The following is a 16,737-nucleotide window of genomic DNA, read 5'->3' on the forward strand; positions in this document are numbered from 1 at the left end:
AGGGGTGGGGGTATCTTGTGGGATTGCTGCAGGTGCCTAATGGAGATAGCCTGTCATGAAAAACTCTCTTGTGATAAAGCAGTTTGCCCAATTTTTAAAAAAGTTTATCTTTTAAGCATCAGTCTTTCCAAAAAATCAGCACACACGATCAAAATAGAGCAATTCTGCAGGGGCTTAGGACCCCATTTGGCTGAGAGGGCTGACCCTGCTTTAATCAGATAATCAGTGAGTAACGGGTCCCTGCCTTTATTTCTAGAATACTGGGCAAGGCTCCATTTTCACATCAGTTGGATAAATGCAATAAAAGCTCACCTTTAAAAAAGACTTGTGGACATTCTGGAGTGCCTTTGTAAGCGACCAGGCACGGCCAGATGCCAATTTGAGAAATGCTGGTTTAGCGAATAGATTAAAAGAGCTGTGCCATCATGGGGTATGACTGGCATTGTTGGAGGAGTGGTAAAATGTCTCCATTTATGCCTGTAGTTAATCACTTAGGCCCCTTCCGCACACGCAAAATAATGCATTTTCAAACCACTTTCACAACTGTTTGCAAGTGGATTTTGCCATTCCACACAGCTTCAAAGAGCACTGAAAGCAGTTTGAAAGTGCATTATTCTGCATGTGCGGAATGAGCCTTAGTTAACTACAGCTCTTCAATGAGTGGGCTCGACTTAATAGCCCAGGAACTCTACAGACAAATAGTAGGTTTTACCCACAACTGCATGGAGAGGCAATGTTGTCTTGTGGTCACACTGTCACACTAGGATCTAGGACATCCAGATTTAAATCCCCACTCTACCATGGAAGATTGCTGGATAGCCTTAGGTCAGTCACACATGCTCAGACTAATGCCCCTTTCAGGGTTATTAGAAGAATAAAATGAAGGAGAGAACAGTGTAAGTTGCTTTGGGTTCCCATCAGTGAGACAAGCAAAGGTATACATTATTATTGTTGTTGTTGTTGTTGTTTAATTTTTACCCTGCCTTATTCAAAGGTCTCTAAGCAGCTCACAATTACAACAGAATTATAAAGCATACCAATAAATACAAAAATAAAACATAACTATTAAAACATCATAAAATTAAACCCAAGAACCGATCCCCACCCCCAGACCAACAGCTGGAAGGCTAGCCAAACTGCAGGGTGAAGAGGAAAGTCTTTGCCATGCACCTAGACCAGGGGTAGGGAACCTGCGGCTCGAGAGCCGCATGCGGCTCTTCTGCCCTTACACTGCGGCTCCACAAGCCAAGCCGCTGGCTTCATCCTTGCCCGCCCTGCAGGCAGCAGGGCGGGTGCACCAATTGCCCACGGACGGCTGGGCTGCACCGCAGGCTTCCCCTCTCGCCCGCCCCGTTGGAGTGGGGTGGGTGCTTTCCCGGCAGCCGGCGAGGCCGAGCCGCCGGCTTCATCCTTGCCCGCCCTGCAGGTAGCAGGGCGAGTGCACCAATTGCCCGCGGCTGTCTTCTCAGAATGAGTGAAGTAAAAGGAAAAAACCCCAATATATACAGTGTTATCTTTATTTTAAATGTCAAAAATTATTTGCGGCTCCAAGTGTTTTCTTTTCCCTTGGAAAACGGGTCCAAATGGCTCTTTGAGTGTTAAAGGTTCCCTACCCCTGACCTAGACCCATAAAGGGTAGGCACCCAGCAATTCTCCAAGGGAGTGTGTTCCAAAGTCCAGGGGCAATCTAGGAGAAAACCCTCCCATGTTCCCCCACACAGACACTCAATCCACTCAAGCCATAAGCTCACCACAAACCACCCATGCTGATCAGATTTTCCAAACCAGAAACAAACTCACATTTCCAGCACACCAGGACCAGTCTTAGATAATCAGTTGCCTACTGTTTTTATTAGACTGGCATTTCTTATTTGGAGGGAGGGAGCTTTGAGAACATGGGCAAGGCTATATATATATAGATAAGGCTATACATACATACATACATACATACATACATACATACATACATACATACATACATTATATATATATATATATAATGTGTGTGTATGTATGTATATATGTATGTATGTATATGGGTAAGGCTATCTATCTATCTATCTATCTATCTATCTATCTATCTATCATCTATCTATCTATCTATCTATCTATCTATCTATCTATCTATCTATCTATTTATTTACCAGCCTCCCCAAAGGCTTTAGCATATATATATATATGCTAAAGACCAGGGCATCCACAAACTAGATGAGAGGAACCAGCAAGGGTCACATGGAAGTTTCCATCAACTGAAAATTCTGTGAGGTGTAGTATGTTGCAAAATAAACTCTCTTAAAATCAGTCTTTTTGGTGGAAAATAGGGAGAACTCTTTTAAGAACATGCTTTCGTAGTCAAATACCTAGGGATGTCCTTGCACTTAGATCAGTTTAAAAGAAGTGTTTGGGTTTTCTCCCAGTGTCTAGAAAGCTGGGAGTGGCTTGTATGATTGTCGCAAAAGTAGAGAGTGGACCCAAGAATTCCTGTACATGCCGCAAAAAACACAACATTGAGAATGAACTAAAAATTGAGAACCCTGAGTTCTCTGGTTAATAGCTCTTGATTTAACATGGGGGAAGGTGGTAAAACGAAGATTTAAATATAAGCTGCAGAAAGTTATGAATGAGATCTTTTTCTGGTTCCTGGGGAAAGAGTGATGTCATGTAGCTTTCTGACTGTAACAAGAGATTCCTTCCCACAGCTTTTGAGAGGATCTGTACTAGTTCTCAACAATTTGCCTGTGCAAAACTGATTTATCAGGATTTATCTTATTAAAGGTAATTTATGACCTCTAGCTCTAATAATACCGAAGTGTAGAGAATAGGGTCCCGTTCTGTGAACTGTTAACCACCAAACCAGAAAGACCACCCGTGTACATTTTTATCTTTTATTGAAAAAAGAAAAGATCATTTTTACTGAGCAAGACAGAAAACTGTAGAGGCATGAAAAGGGTAATCCTGAAATCACTGTGAAGATAATTGCGAAAGTTATTAAAGGCCCTGCACTGCTTGATCATGGTAAGTAATGGTTTTAAAAAGCAAATCAGGTTTCAGCTTTTGTCTCACTGCTTTTAGAGATTATCAAAAAAAGCCCAAGTTACCCAAAAATCTCATCCAGAGATCTCACCTGTTCTTCTTCGGCAACTTCTAGCTAGATAAACTCTGATTTTCTTGTCACAGGAATACATATGTATTGGGAAATGACAGTTTTAACTTCTTCTAAATCTGATCCATTACAGTCATGTGGTTATACCTATCTGATTGATTGTATCTAAATATGAGATAAGCAACATCAACAGGTGAGATATATCTGATATGGCAAGATAGGGCCAATCTCAACTCTTAACTTCTATTAAAAATCAATGTCCATCCAATCCATAGCCTCAGACAGGCAGGGACAGCACTGCTGCCACACCACAGCCTCCAGGGGTCTTTCCAGTGGGGAGCAGAAAAGGGGAGAAAATGTCACCGGAAAGCCCTCTATAGGGCTAAATGGACTTACACCATCCAAAACTCCAAGCCTTGGTGTAAATTGCCTGCGAACCTGGGCTGGAAGCTGACTAATGTCAACTCCGCCCCCAGGAATGCCCCTTCTCTGGAGGAGGCAAATCACATCGTAAAGCTGGCTCAGGGCTGATACATTTGCCCCCTCCACTTGCAGGGATGCCCCTCGTGCCAGCAGAGGGAGCAAACCAGAGGTGGGATCCAGCAGGTTCTCACAGGTTCCCGAGAGTAGGTTACTAATTAGTTGTGTGTGCTGAGAGGGGGTTACTAATTGGTGATTTTGCCACGTGATTTTTGCCTTAGTTACGCCCCTCCTCTCAGCAGTAGCGCACAGAACTTGAAGCAGTCTAGCAGGAGGTGCACCGGCGTGCGTGGCAGCCTGCGCCTGCATGCATTCGTTTCCCGCCCAAGGACCGGCGCAGCGGCTGCGTCCTTCCCACAGCCCCGCCCAGGAATGCCCCACCCCCAGAATGCCCGGCCACGCCCCGTCATGCCCCACCCAGCCCCATTGGCGCTACGCCACTGTTTGAATCCCACCACCATGGGAACCTGTTACTAACATTTTTGGATCCCACCACTGGAGCAAACGCTTCGACACAGCCCCCACCGTGAGATTCCTCCATAGGGCTGGGCTGTTAATCTTCTTCCTGCAACTGTTTCAGCTAACTGCCCAGGACAAAGGTAGACCTAAACAGCAGAGTTCATGTTCAGTTAAAAAGTGTGTGAACTCTCAATCAGTTTGCGAACTCAGCAAGAAAAAAAGTAGCAATATCACTGCTATTGCTGCATGATCACCTTCACCTTCGCATCCCTGTATCTTCATTCTCGCATCCATTTTTTGCTAGTGTGCAATTTTCTTATCAAACTTGGTTTTTTCTTTGATTCCTAGGAGCAAAGCACAAGTCAGTGCTGGAAGGCCAGGCGGTTTTGCCAAGACGAGGCCGGGGGAAGGTCATCTCTCGAGTGGGGCACAAGCCCAAGCGCATTGGCAGCAAAGGCATCCAAAACAAGGCCTTCCAGTGCCAGGCATGCGAGATTTATGTCAACTCCGAAACCCAGCTCAAGCAGGTCAGTAGGATGGTCTAGGTCCGTGGTGGCAAACCTTTGGCACTCCAGATGTTATGGACTACAATTCCTATCAGCCCCTGCCAGCATGGCCAATTGGCCATGCTGGCAGGGGCTGATGGGATTTGTAGTCCATGACATAAATCAATGACTAGAGGGAGCAAACACAAATGTAGAACTGAAACCCCTCCCCCATAAAGAAAAGGAACTTACAAGTGAGGAAACTGTGGAAAAGCTCCCTAACAGATAAGTGCCCCTACAAAGAAATATTTAAAGGTCTGGTCCCATTCTACAAAATATTTGGGCCTCCTCCAAAGCACCTTTTAAACCTTGTACAATTGAAACAGGCAAACATTCAGCACAATTCTGTACAATTGAAACAGGCAAACATTCAGCACAACACTACGATTCATTCGAATAGCTGAAGCCTTTTCCCACCTAGACCAGTGGTGGCGAACCTTTGGCACCCAGATGTGTGGTATTAGCTCTGTTTCAATTGGAGATTTTTTTAAGTGGCTTTTAAATTTATATACTTTTAAGATTGTCTTTTGAGTTGTATTTTACTTTGGCCCATATTGCATGAGATCTCTGGCATGCAGTAAGGGCAAACTTCTGTCAGGACAAGATTTCTTGTGTAGACATATTTCTCCAAGTCCCGTTTTTCCTTTCCAGTTTCTCCGCACCACCAACACAACTCCAAGTGTGACTTTAATGTTCTTTGCTTCCAGAGCGATAGAAATTTGCCAGTGAGCACAGGTTTGCCCCAAATATCCTCCCTTCGCCCACCACCATCCTACTTTGTTTCACCCCTCCCACTCCAGTACTCTCTCCTTCCCCCCCTCCCTGTTGGCGCCCCCTTCCTCCTCATTCTGCCTTGAACATTTTTATCCCTGCTAATTGTTTTCTGTCCCTGACTTCTCCCCTGCTGAAAGAGAAAGGAGGGATTAGGGATCGGAAGAGGGTGCAAAATGGTGGGTCACACTGTCCAAAGTGGTCTGCGCCCTGCCATCAGTGCCCACCCCTTCTCAGCTGCCTGAGGATGGAAACAAAATGGGCACAGAATCTATACAGGTCAATACTTGTTATAGCACAATATCAATATATATTAATACAAAGGCAGCAGAGAATCTCCTTACAAAACTGATGCCTTTTGTTACATGTGAATTGACAGTTCTGTCTGGCTCAGACCACTTTCTCAGGCTGGAGCAGCAGTGGCGTAGGAGGTTAAGAGCTTGTGTATCTAATCTGGAGGAACCGGGTTTGATTCCCAGCTCTGCCGCCTGAGCTGTGGAGGCTTATCTGGGGAATTCAGATTAGCCTGGACACTCCCACACACGCCAGCTGGGTGACCTTGGGCTAGTCACAGCTTCTCGGAGCTCTCTCAGCCCCACCCACCTCACAGGGTGTTTGTTGTGAGGGGGGAAGGGCAAGGAGATTGTAAGCCCCTTTGAGTCTCCTGCAGGAGATAAAGGGGAGATATAAATCCAAACTCTTCTTCTTCTTCTTCTACATTGCTAAACGTGATTTTTCGCGCTAAATGGTGGATCGGCCATTTCCCTCATCATCCCACTTCCACCAGCCGTTGCATTTTTCCTCAGACTGGGAGGGGATATCTGGAGGATCACAGTGGGGAAATGAGCACTTCCACTTGAAAAATTAATAGCGAAATTGCAATATACCCAATTTGGTATAGCATCAATGAACTTTCCATATATGTTGCAATGTTTTAACCACAGGAGATTAAATGCCTTTTTTTCTGGGTGGGAGGGGATATCCATGCATGCCCCCCAAAAGCCTGAGGAAGTGGGCTGAACCGGACGGAACTGTCAATTCACATGAACATCCCCCTACACAATACATTCTTTACGTGTATACATAGTTTTTATTGCCACCAAAAAATATAATCCATTATAATAATTAAAAGGAGACACAGTTGATTAACATTACAAAGCAATATAAAATAGAATAGAAAACAAAATTAGATAAATAAATACATACATATGTAAAAATACATACATATATATAAATATTACAATACCTGGAATTGATATTTGTTCCTGACAATTTTGAAGGTTTATAGCCCCCTATAGGAAACTAGCTACCCTCTCACACAGATCTGCGGAAGGTCTATTTAATAAAAAGGATGCCAACGCTACAGCAGAGGAGTCAGTTCTCAGCGCAAGAATAGAACTTAGCCTGAATTTCAGTATAGAATGAGCAGAAGAATAAAATATGTTGTGCTGTTTCAATAGTGCCTGAATCACAAGGGCAGACTCTTTCTGAATATGGTACTGTCTAGAATTTTCCAGAGAGTTGGGCAGATGGCATAGCATTATGGGTGATAACCTCAGCCCCTCAACAAGAAATGCCAGCCAACCAGGAGAAAGGGCAGTACCAGCTCTGCTGTAGACAGGGCAAGAAGCATGGGGGAACGGGGCAATAGAAAACAACGTCCGGCATGCCCCAAAGCAAAGACCGTAAGGTGAATGCCCCTTCTCATTACTGTAAGCTCCCCATGAATAATGGGCCTTTGTTATAAGCCACTCCAAGCCTTGCTTATCTAGGGAGTAATTGGATATAAATTTGATAAATAAAATAAATGAATCTTTGGTGAGGGAGGCTCTTTTCAGCCACAAAAACAGTTAAATATTCCCTCTTTACCCCCCTCCCCATCCACATGTGCTGATCTCCTCCTTGATAAAACAGTCCTGGAAGCTGGATTTTCAAGGAAAGGAAAAAGTTGTTTAAAATATTTGTTTATTTTTAAAATGTATTTTCCACTTTTTTGCCCTCATAAGGGAGCTCACCAAGACAGCTAACACATTAAAACATACATATTAAAATCATGTCCTAAAACAATGAAAAATGAAAAAAAACACATTATTAAAACAAAATCAGACCAAATGTATATGCAAAAACATGAAAACAACAACTGAGACATTGGGCAGGAAGGAGAGATCACAAAGGGAGCACCAAACAAAACAAAACAAAAAATCATTCCCCATTGGTGGAAAGTGACAACAGATGGAGGCAGACAAACCTGTCCAGGGAGAAAGTTCGAGTTTTGGTGCCACAGTGGAGAAGGCCCTGTCTCGAGTGATGCCTGTCTTGCCCCAGATAGTGCAGTCACCTAAATATAGTTACATTAGTTGTGTGGGATGTAGGGTTGCAGCCTCCAGATGGGACCTGGAGATCCCCCATAATTACAGCTCATCCCCAGATTTCAGAGGTTAGTTCCCCTGGAGAAAAGGCTGCTTTGGAGCACCCTGTTTGGCATTATACCCCAGTGAAGTCCCAGGCTCCAACCCCAAGTCTCCAGGAGTCTCCCAGCTTGGATCTGGCAACCTCACTCCCTGCTGGTGGCCAAGAAGGACCTAGAACACAGTTGACCCTCTTCCAACCTCTGAACCAGATATCCCTTTGGGAAGACCTTTCAGTACAATCTGCTCTTTGAGTATACAACTCTGAGGCCATTTTTCTTTCTCCACCCACAGCACATGAGCAGCAGGCGACATAAGGACAGGTTGGCAGGAAAGCCCCCAAAGCCCAAATTCAGCCCTTACAGCAAACTCCAGAAGAATGCGGCCCTGGCAGTGAGTATTCTGAAGGTATCTGTCTTCAAGTGTGAACCGACCACTCAGTCTGTTGTCAGTGTTTGCGGGGAGTTAGTTGGTGTTGCTTTGTCCAGGGGAAGGCTAAGCTGCATTTTCTTGCTGCAGTGCAGTGGATGTTGTTGCCACCGGTGTGGAACCAAGAGAGGTGAAAGGGGTAGGAAACACCACCATTTTACTATAGCAGAAGAGGGTTATCAATCCATTTTCTAACCCTCCCAGTCTGCAGAGGTTGAGAGAGAATACTATTGTACGAGAGGGTCATAAATCAGGTGCCTCTTTTTTGTGCTTCAGGCACTGAATACCGGTAGTCAACATAGTGGTATTAATTGCTGTGAGCAGTTGTGTCTGCTGCTACCCAGGAGTAGACTGGGAAGAGAAAATTGGCCTGGATCAAGCCCCTGCAGTTCTACGATGGGTATTAACATTTATCAGACTCTCCAGTTTCTCCTTAGACACTTCCAGCCAGTCATACAAATGTCTCCTGATTTTAAAAAGGCTGTCTGCCAAGACGGACCCAGGCATGCTGAGGCCAGCATCAACATTCCAACATTCTGGCCCCACTCCTAAACTCCGCATGGAGTTTGGTAGGGCGAAGGCTCCTTGGCCAATGTTCAACTGTGCCCCTGCTCTAAACTCCACAGGGAGTTTGGAGGTGGGGCTCAGTTGCAAAGGGGCAGGGTGCGGCTGTGGGGGGAACAGCACCCAGAGTGAGGCCCGGGTACCATTTTATGCATCTACTCCCCTAGGACCATGGCTTGAATGGCGGGTGGGTGTTTCACTTTTCCTCTGCACCATTTTCTTGGTCTAGAACCACCTTTGGGAGTAGCCATTTGCCCCACTGAAAAAGTCTGTGGTACTAGATTACCAAGACAGCATGAAAGATGTAACCACCACTCCCCTTTATGGTCCTGCTCTGAATTGGGCCGCTGCACACCTCGTCCTAAGGAAGTCTGAAAAAATATGGAGAGCACTGGAACGTGAAATGTCCATGGTATCTCATAGGCAGAACCTAAGACTCATTGCTGTTATCTTTCTAAAGGTTTGTAAGTTTCAAACTGAAACTCCAAAAAATGGGTGGAGTGAGTAATGTCAACAGTGTACATTAACCTGAATTTGGGGCTCAGTTCTTGGCTTCGTGCGGGGCCGTGAGGTACTTACTCTCCAAACGGAAATGTCCTCTGCACTTGCTCAGGGAAATCTTTGTCTTATGAGTTGCCGTAATAGCCTGATGGTTTCTGGATTGGATTGGTTCATATGGTTGTGTGTGTGTCTCTCTCTGTACTCCACCCGCCCCCTTCTTTCCTCCACAGTCCAAGCTGGCTCTGCAGAAGCAACTCTCAAAGTCCCTGGCTGCACGGTTCCTGCCCAGCCCCTTCGGCCCAGCCACCGTGTGTGCTCTGCCCAGCCCGCTGACACTGCGACCAGCTGCTGCTGCCCTCTTCCAAGCTCCTCTCTTTGGACCAGCGTTGTTCCGGACCCCGCCAGGCCCTGTGCGAGCAACTACAGGCCCAATTGTCTTCGCCCCTTACTAAAGAACCTCAGCACCCTTTTTGGTTCAGCCAGATTCTCTGGCACACGGGGAAGTCGAGGGGAACTGGTGCAGGGGAAATTGAGGGAGATGGCAGGTCAGGGCTCTTTTTCTGGCCAAAGGCAAGTTGGAAACCTCCTTGGATTTCTAGCAGCATCTGTTTTGCTACCTGCGTCGTCAACCGGATGATACTTTGGAGTAAGAGATTAAGCTTCTGCCCAAGTATTCCGCCCTGATAAAGTCTGACAATCCCATAATGCACCAAGGTTTCTGGCAGCGGCCAGCAATACGCAAGCACAATTATACTTATACCAGTGAGGGGGGAGGGGCTGGGGGAATGTTCCAGAAATTAGGGTAATTAGAAGTCTGGACAGCTGGAAGTGCCATTTTCTACAGGGTTGCCATGATCCATGAATCATATGTGAGTTTGTTGACTAGATAGTGGACGTTCTCTTCTCTGGCTTGTATTTCGGGATTCAGTGTTCTCCTTAGGAAGAGAAGGTGCCGAGATATATCCCTGTACTAGCCCAGAAACTGAGCTGGTTTTTCCAGAGGAGGGGGAGGAATTACCACTGAGGCAGTACTCAGGGGGAACCTCTCTAGTTCCAATAAAATTATTTCCACAGAAAAGCAGTATAAATTTGCACCCTGTCCTCTCAAGCCTTAATGCCTGAACCCAAAATGAAAGCCCACTGGCAAAAATCTGAAACTTTTTAGTTTTCTAAATGACCAAATGAGTTTCAGTTGAGAAACTGTGAATCCCAGATCCTTCCGTCTCCTCTGGGTAAGGGGTGCATGTCTGCCTGCCCATGTGAAAGGATATTGCATGGATTATGAGGGGGAGATGAAGGGAAAGCCAATTTGTTGGCTTTTTCCAATTGTTTTAAACTTCTTTTAATCTCCAGTCTTGGAAAGCGGATGGAGTTTGGCTCCAAAGAGGATCCCCATTCCTAAGGCTTAGATGAGTCTGTTTACACTTCACACGGTGTTTGAACTTGCCATGAATACCACCCTGTTTGCTATGGTAGAGTGTGAAGAGGAGGATGGGCTTGGGGCTGCCACAACTTCTTTAAAGTTTGAAAATACAAGGTCTTTTTTTTTAAGGTTGCCAGTCCTGGGTTGGGAAATTCCTTGAAATGTGTGAGCAAAGCACAGAGGGTGGGACTTGGGGAGGGGAAGAACGTGTAAAAAATGGTAAATGTTGTGATGCGGCGTCACTGCATGAGTTAGTGATGGCCCGGTGCTTGTACAGGGGACTACCTTTACCTTAACTGGGCACTTCCACTGGAGTGGAAGATGGAAGCACCAACTGGGCTGTTTGCCACTGAAATGGGGCTTATTGGACCCCCCCCCCCCTTTGAATGTTTATTAGGGTCACTTGAGTACACAGAGCTTCATTCTCCGTAGCCAAAACCAGCTGTGACTTGATGGCACTTTTCACCACCCAACGATAACCAAGTGGTAACTGATGATATATTAGAGAAGGAGACGGTGACCATACCTTTGACTCTGTACTTCTGATATGGCTTGGCCCTGAACTATTTTAATGCCCCAGCCAACCCCTAGTGAGGACTGGCCCTTGGGATGCATGTGACATCTCGGTAAGCTGGTTGTCCGCACTCTGCTGCCAACTTGGAAGAAGACTGTTACGGCACTTCCACGCTTGATCAAAAGTCCCAGGAATTAGGAGAGGGAACAGGGAGGTTTTCCTTGCCGTTTGATAGAACAGTGCAGGCGACAGGCTTGCCAAGTGATTTCATGCACATCGTGCTGAGGTGCTACTTGATTGATAACCTGTGCTTCCCCTATGAAATGTCACAGCAAAAGGAAATTCTTACTCTGGCTGATTTTCCCTCAGAGAACCCAGCCCTGCACTGCGAACAGCCCTTCTGCTCCAAGGGGAGATTTGCATTTTCTGGGCTTCTTCATAGTACCTAGTTTCAGGTGGGCAGCTGTATTGGTCTGCAGAGCTAGATTTGAGTCCAGTAGCACCTTAAAGATCAAAAGATTGGTCTGATGAAAGAAACTTTGACTCTCAAAAGCTTATACCTTGTTTAGTACTTGTTTCACTTGCACACTTGTTGCACACTAGTTTCACACACACACACACACATGCACAAGCTTCCTCTGTTTCAAGGGTCATGATCCACAGGCAGCCTCTATAGACCTGGCATTGCAGCAGAGCCATAGCAAGGGGGAACTGTGCCCGGGGCAAGCGTGTGCCCTACGCTTCTGCCACACACACCCCCGCCCCCGCCACGTCTCAGAATGCCCCTGAATGCCCCCGAAACACCCCTGTCCCAGCACATGCCCGGTGTGTCATGCCCCACCCTTCCCCCTTGGCACTACGCCACTGCATTGCGGACTCTCACAAGAACATGGCAAGAGCCCTCTTGAGCCATCCAGTCCAGCATCCTGTCTCACACAGTGGCCCACCAGTCCCTCTGGAATGCCAACAAAAGGGCATAGGGGCCCATCCTAAGAACATCAGAAGAGTCTTGCGGGCGCACACCAGTGGTCCATCCAGCCCAGCGACCTGTTCTCACACAGTGGTGAGCCAACAATAATGCACAGAGGCCTTCCCCTGATGTCACCTCCTGACACTGTTAATCAGAGATTTACTGGCTCTGAATGTGGATGTTTTCTTTAGTCACCCTCTGCTTCAATGTCTTTTGTTGCTTTAAGCAAAGTCTACCCATCACTGTGAGCAAGCCTTAAGGCTGACAAGCTCTGTGTGGGGCCAGGAGATCTCCTGGAATTACAGCTGGTCTCCAGACTACTGAGAACAGTTCTCCTGGAGAAAATGGCTGCTTTGGAAGGTGGACACTGTGGCGTTGTACCCGACTGAGGTCCCTCCCCAAATCCCACCCTTCCTTCTCTGTCTGCCACCACCACCCAGTTCTTTGCCATTGCTCTGATTGGCAGCAGCATCCAAGATGTCAAGCAGATGTCTTTCCTAACCCCCTCACTTGAGCTCCTGTCTCTGGAGATAGCAAAGGCTGAAGCTAAGAACCTGAATACCCAGCACTGTGTCACCTAAGCTCCTGTCTCAGTCCCCAAGCAAGTTTCCATCCTGAGTATTGATCAAGCTGAGCGTTCTTCTGGAAAGTGCTTTAGGTGCCATAAATCCTCAAGACCAAACACTGGGGCAAATAGGGGCAGTTGACTTTGGCCTTCATGTTCTCTCCCTGAGGTTCATAGAAATATTGGGCCTGGTCTCTGGTGAGAACACAATGTTTTCTGGAGGAATCCAATGACATGTGTCATGCAGTGCCAACATAATTTTTTGTTGCATCCGTGATGGTATTTTTATTTTCTACGTGTCACAAGTACAGAATCATTACTGAGCAGCCCCTGTGCTCATGCCTGAATCCAGCAGCTAGAGTCAGACTGGCAAGGTCGCCGGCCATGATGGAGGGATGAGCCGTTCCAATCTATGCAAAATACTAGTGGAGTGGTTTTGTCCTTCTTTGCTTCCATGCCTGTTTCTGATTCCCATGGCTGTGACTGCTTGTCCAAGGAATGGGGTTCAAGGCTGAAAGATGTATATATAAGGCAATCGTCTCCTTGCCACAGATATGAGAAACTTATTCCCAAACATCTGTCTCCTTTTATTATGCACAGTATCAGAGAGTTTAAGTGTGTCAAATTCTTCCAGGCATAAGAAATTTTAAATCTATTTTGTCACCCTTCAGATGACATAGGTTGATTCCCCATTGAGGATTAAATGTGTGCTCGTCACACAAAATATCCAGGTTTCCAGCAGAACTCCCCACTTCACCAGCGCCGAACACGCTTTCATCCCGTTTCTGGCGCTCCCCACCCCAAAGCACATGTTATTTTAGAACCTGAAAGAAAGTGGACCTTTTAAAAAAACACGTGAGCAATCTGGAGCAGTGGGGATGTTGGGGGGGGGGGGGTTGTTTTTGTTTTTCCCGCCGCTGATAGTGACGTGGAGCCTCCCACCCAATGAGAACACAGGACCAGAGATCCACGTGTATACGAAGCAACATGGGGCCTGTTTTGACTGATTGACTGAGTAGAAGGCAATGCAAAGCAGTGCTACACGTCGTATCCACATGGATCCGACTACATGGAGGCGCGCAGAAACAGGGCTTTGCTTTAATTGCCCATTTCTTTGTTTCTGCATAGGGTCGTTCTGCGCATGCTCGCAGAGACGTGGATCCGGAAGTTTGAAAATATATTTAAAAATTCCCACACCAACACAACGCAACAGCCCCTGAGCGGATCGCATGTTCGATCTGCCTCAGTGGGGAATCGCAGTTGCTGCTGCGTTTCTGGGAACAAGTTTGTGGGGCAGAAGCTGCAGTGGGGACACTGAAACCATGCTGAAAAGGTCCCGGTTTTTCCCAAACCGGTTTGTATCTGCATTCATTTTTTTTGGTGGGGAATTGTCAATAGTTTTCTTGGCCTCTCACACATCAGCTTTTTGATACTGCCCTAAAAAGCACTTATTCAAGCCAACAGAGTAGCTCCACCATCTTGCAAGAATGAGCAATTTTTCATAACTTGCTGCTTCTTCTCCTGAGTTTAGAGAACTTCAGGGAAGCCTCTCCTGTTTCCAGAATGAGAAAGATCCCCCCTAGAGACTTTTGCATGAGGACATTTGCAGAGCAAAGAAACCAATTAAAAAAGATCTATCATGGCATTCAAGAAAAAAAAGTATGTTTTCCAATCCTGAGCCATGGGGAAATTACTCCAAAAAGAGAGAGAGAGAGAGAGCCAGGTGTGAATTGTGCTGACTTGCTAGAGTTGTGGTGTCACTGGGATACTCCTCCGAATCTTTAGGACAGATCTACAGCCTGTTTTAATGTTTTTAAAAAATAAAGCAATGGATGAACGTGAACATAAACATGTCCAGAGAGCTCTAAGCAAAGACAAAATGTAAAGGCTGTGCCAGTAGACTGAGTGTTCACCTTGATGGGATGTATGTTGTACAGACTGCAAAGCTGGACAGAAGCTTTTTCCATTCCTGAGGCATGGTAAGGAAAATGGCTGCCACAAATGGCCACGGGCAGGAAAAGTTTACCAGTGTGAGATTGGAGAGGGACTGTGACTCATCAGTGGAACAGCCTCTGGTCTGGCATGCAGACCTCTGAAAAGGCACATTCCATGGTTTCATGAAGCGCTTGTGCTGTGCTGTTCCCAAAACAATTCTAGCAAAGCAGATTTGAGAAAGAGAGTGCTTTGTGTAAGGAATGTTCAGAGCATGAGGTCATCTGGCAACTCCCCCCTCTCCCCCAAAAGCAATCTAGTTTGGAATCAAAGCCAACGGAATTCCTCCTGTGTGAAAGCAGCCCAAATCCCCTGTCTGCCACTGGAATCAGTTATGCAAATGCACATTAATTTTCTTAGTTTATTTGCTTAGAGTCGCACAATTTGTGGGTTTGTAATTTGGGGACTTCAGGAGTTTGCTTTCGTGGTACTGGGATTTTGTCCCAGATGGAGGGGGAGGAAAACAGCTACTTTTTAAACTCTACAAGGGGTAAAACCTTATTTGTTTTAATGTATGAAAATCCTACTTCTCAGTCATCCATGGCAGCTGCTTGTGGTTGTCCTCAATGCAATGTCAGCCATAGAACCTTTCTAGACACAATATATTGTCGAAGGCTTTCACAGCCGGATTCAACTGGTTCTGGAGGGTTTTCCGGGCTGTGTGGTTGGACTGGTCAGGGGATTTTTGTTCCAAACGCTTATCAATAGGAGCCTGTGAGTTGGTATTCTTCAGAGGTGTATCACAGAGAAAGAAAAAGACTTCTCTCTGTGATACACCTCTGAAGGTGCCAGCCACAGATGCAGGAGAAACATTAGGAACAAAATCCACCAGACCACGGCCACACAGCCCAGAAAACCCTTTCTAGGCACAGTTTCCCTGATCCAACCAAAGTTAGTTGTGTGATTAAGGGTGCTCTCCTAGGCCCAGTAAGTAAGATCCATTGAATTTTCTTCTGAATGAAAATGTATTAGATCAAACTATAAATATGCTTGAAAGCTATGGGGCTTAAGGCATTCATGGTTAATCTGCTGGCATTCATTTCAAGAAGACAAAGGTGGATCCCCGCACAGCATAAATGTGATGTCTTTAGGACGTTATAAAAAGATCTATTTTGGGATTTTGTGTTTCTACAGCACGAAAGAACACAAGTGTTGTCAGCCAAACACAGATCTTTTTTCCTGTCTGCTGCCCAGAGCTCTTGCCAGTTTCACAGCAGTGCCTGCCAATACGTGTACTCTAAGAGATTCTCCATGGAGAGCCCCCAGGGAGGTTTCCTCTGCTTGCAGCTGATCGGTTTGCAAGTTAGCTGCCAAAAGTAAATGAATAAAGTTGTTTAGCCTAGCAGTCCTGTGCATGTGTCGTTTTTCCTTTTTTGTTGTTGTTTTGAGGGGGGGTGTCTGCGAAGCTATGGTGGCCCAACTAGAGAAGCTGCAATGTGTGCATATTTGTGTTGCCATAGCTTCACAGACATTCCCCTCAAAACAACAACAAAAGGGAAAACGGCACATGCACAGGATTGCTAGGGTAAACAAACCTCATTCATCTACTTTTGACAGTGAAATAGCAAACAGATGAGCTGCAAGCAGAGGAAGCCTTTGTGGGGAATCTCCACAGAGAATCAGTGGCGGCACACAAAATGGCAGGTGCAAACAGCAGAAATGAAAGTAAGAGGTTTGGGTGGGAGAAATAAAGTAGCATTTGCTCAGCAGGCAGGAATCATCTTCAACTTGAGTTGGGGGAAGGGGAAGATCGCTAGTTTAGAGATTTTTGAAGAACTGCAGTTGAGAGAACTATGTCAGGTTGAACTCATTTTGGGGGAGAGAGCTGTGTGAAGTTCTCCCCCCAAATGCTTCTTATAACGTCCTAAAGATGTCATATTTGTGCTGTGCAGAATCCACCTTAGTCGTGACTCCTTTGAGTTGAATGAAGGTTACTGGCAAGGAAGTCTGGCCATTCTAGAACAGCATGATAAAAACTGGTGGTAGCAGGGCACTTTGCTTAATCGTATAGAG

At 45.9% G+C, this 16,737-nt stretch overlaps 1 protein-coding gene across 4 annotated transcripts in view; it reads left to right on the forward strand.

Moving 5' to 3' along the window:
- ZNF385C (zinc finger protein 385C) overlaps positions 1-13,525 on the forward strand; it is a 210,069-nt gene extending 196,544 nt beyond the window's left edge. For 3 of the 4 annotated variants that reach the window (XM_048518013.1, XM_048518012.1, XM_048518015.1), the window contains 3 exons: positions 4,391-4,569; positions 8,061-8,174; positions 9,491-13,525. In XM_048518013.1, the coding sequence (XP_048373970.1) occupies positions 4,391-4,569; positions 8,061-8,174; positions 9,491-9,712 (515 nt within the window). In that variant the 3' untranslated portion in view covers positions 9,713-13,525. The remainder of the gene's footprint in view (positions 1-4,390; positions 4,570-8,060; positions 8,175-9,490) is intronic. The other variant, XM_048518014.1, reaches the window with a different exon arrangement.
- The last annotated feature ends 3,212 nt before the right edge of the window (positions 13,526-16,737 follow it).

The sequence above is a fragment of the Sphaerodactylus townsendi genome, linkage group LG15 (genome assembly GCF_021028975.2).
Source record: "Sphaerodactylus townsendi isolate TG3544 linkage group LG15, MPM_Stown_v2.3, whole genome shotgun sequence".
Lineage (NCBI taxonomy): Eukaryota > Metazoa > Chordata > Lepidosauria > Squamata > Sphaerodactylidae > Sphaerodactylus > Sphaerodactylus townsendi.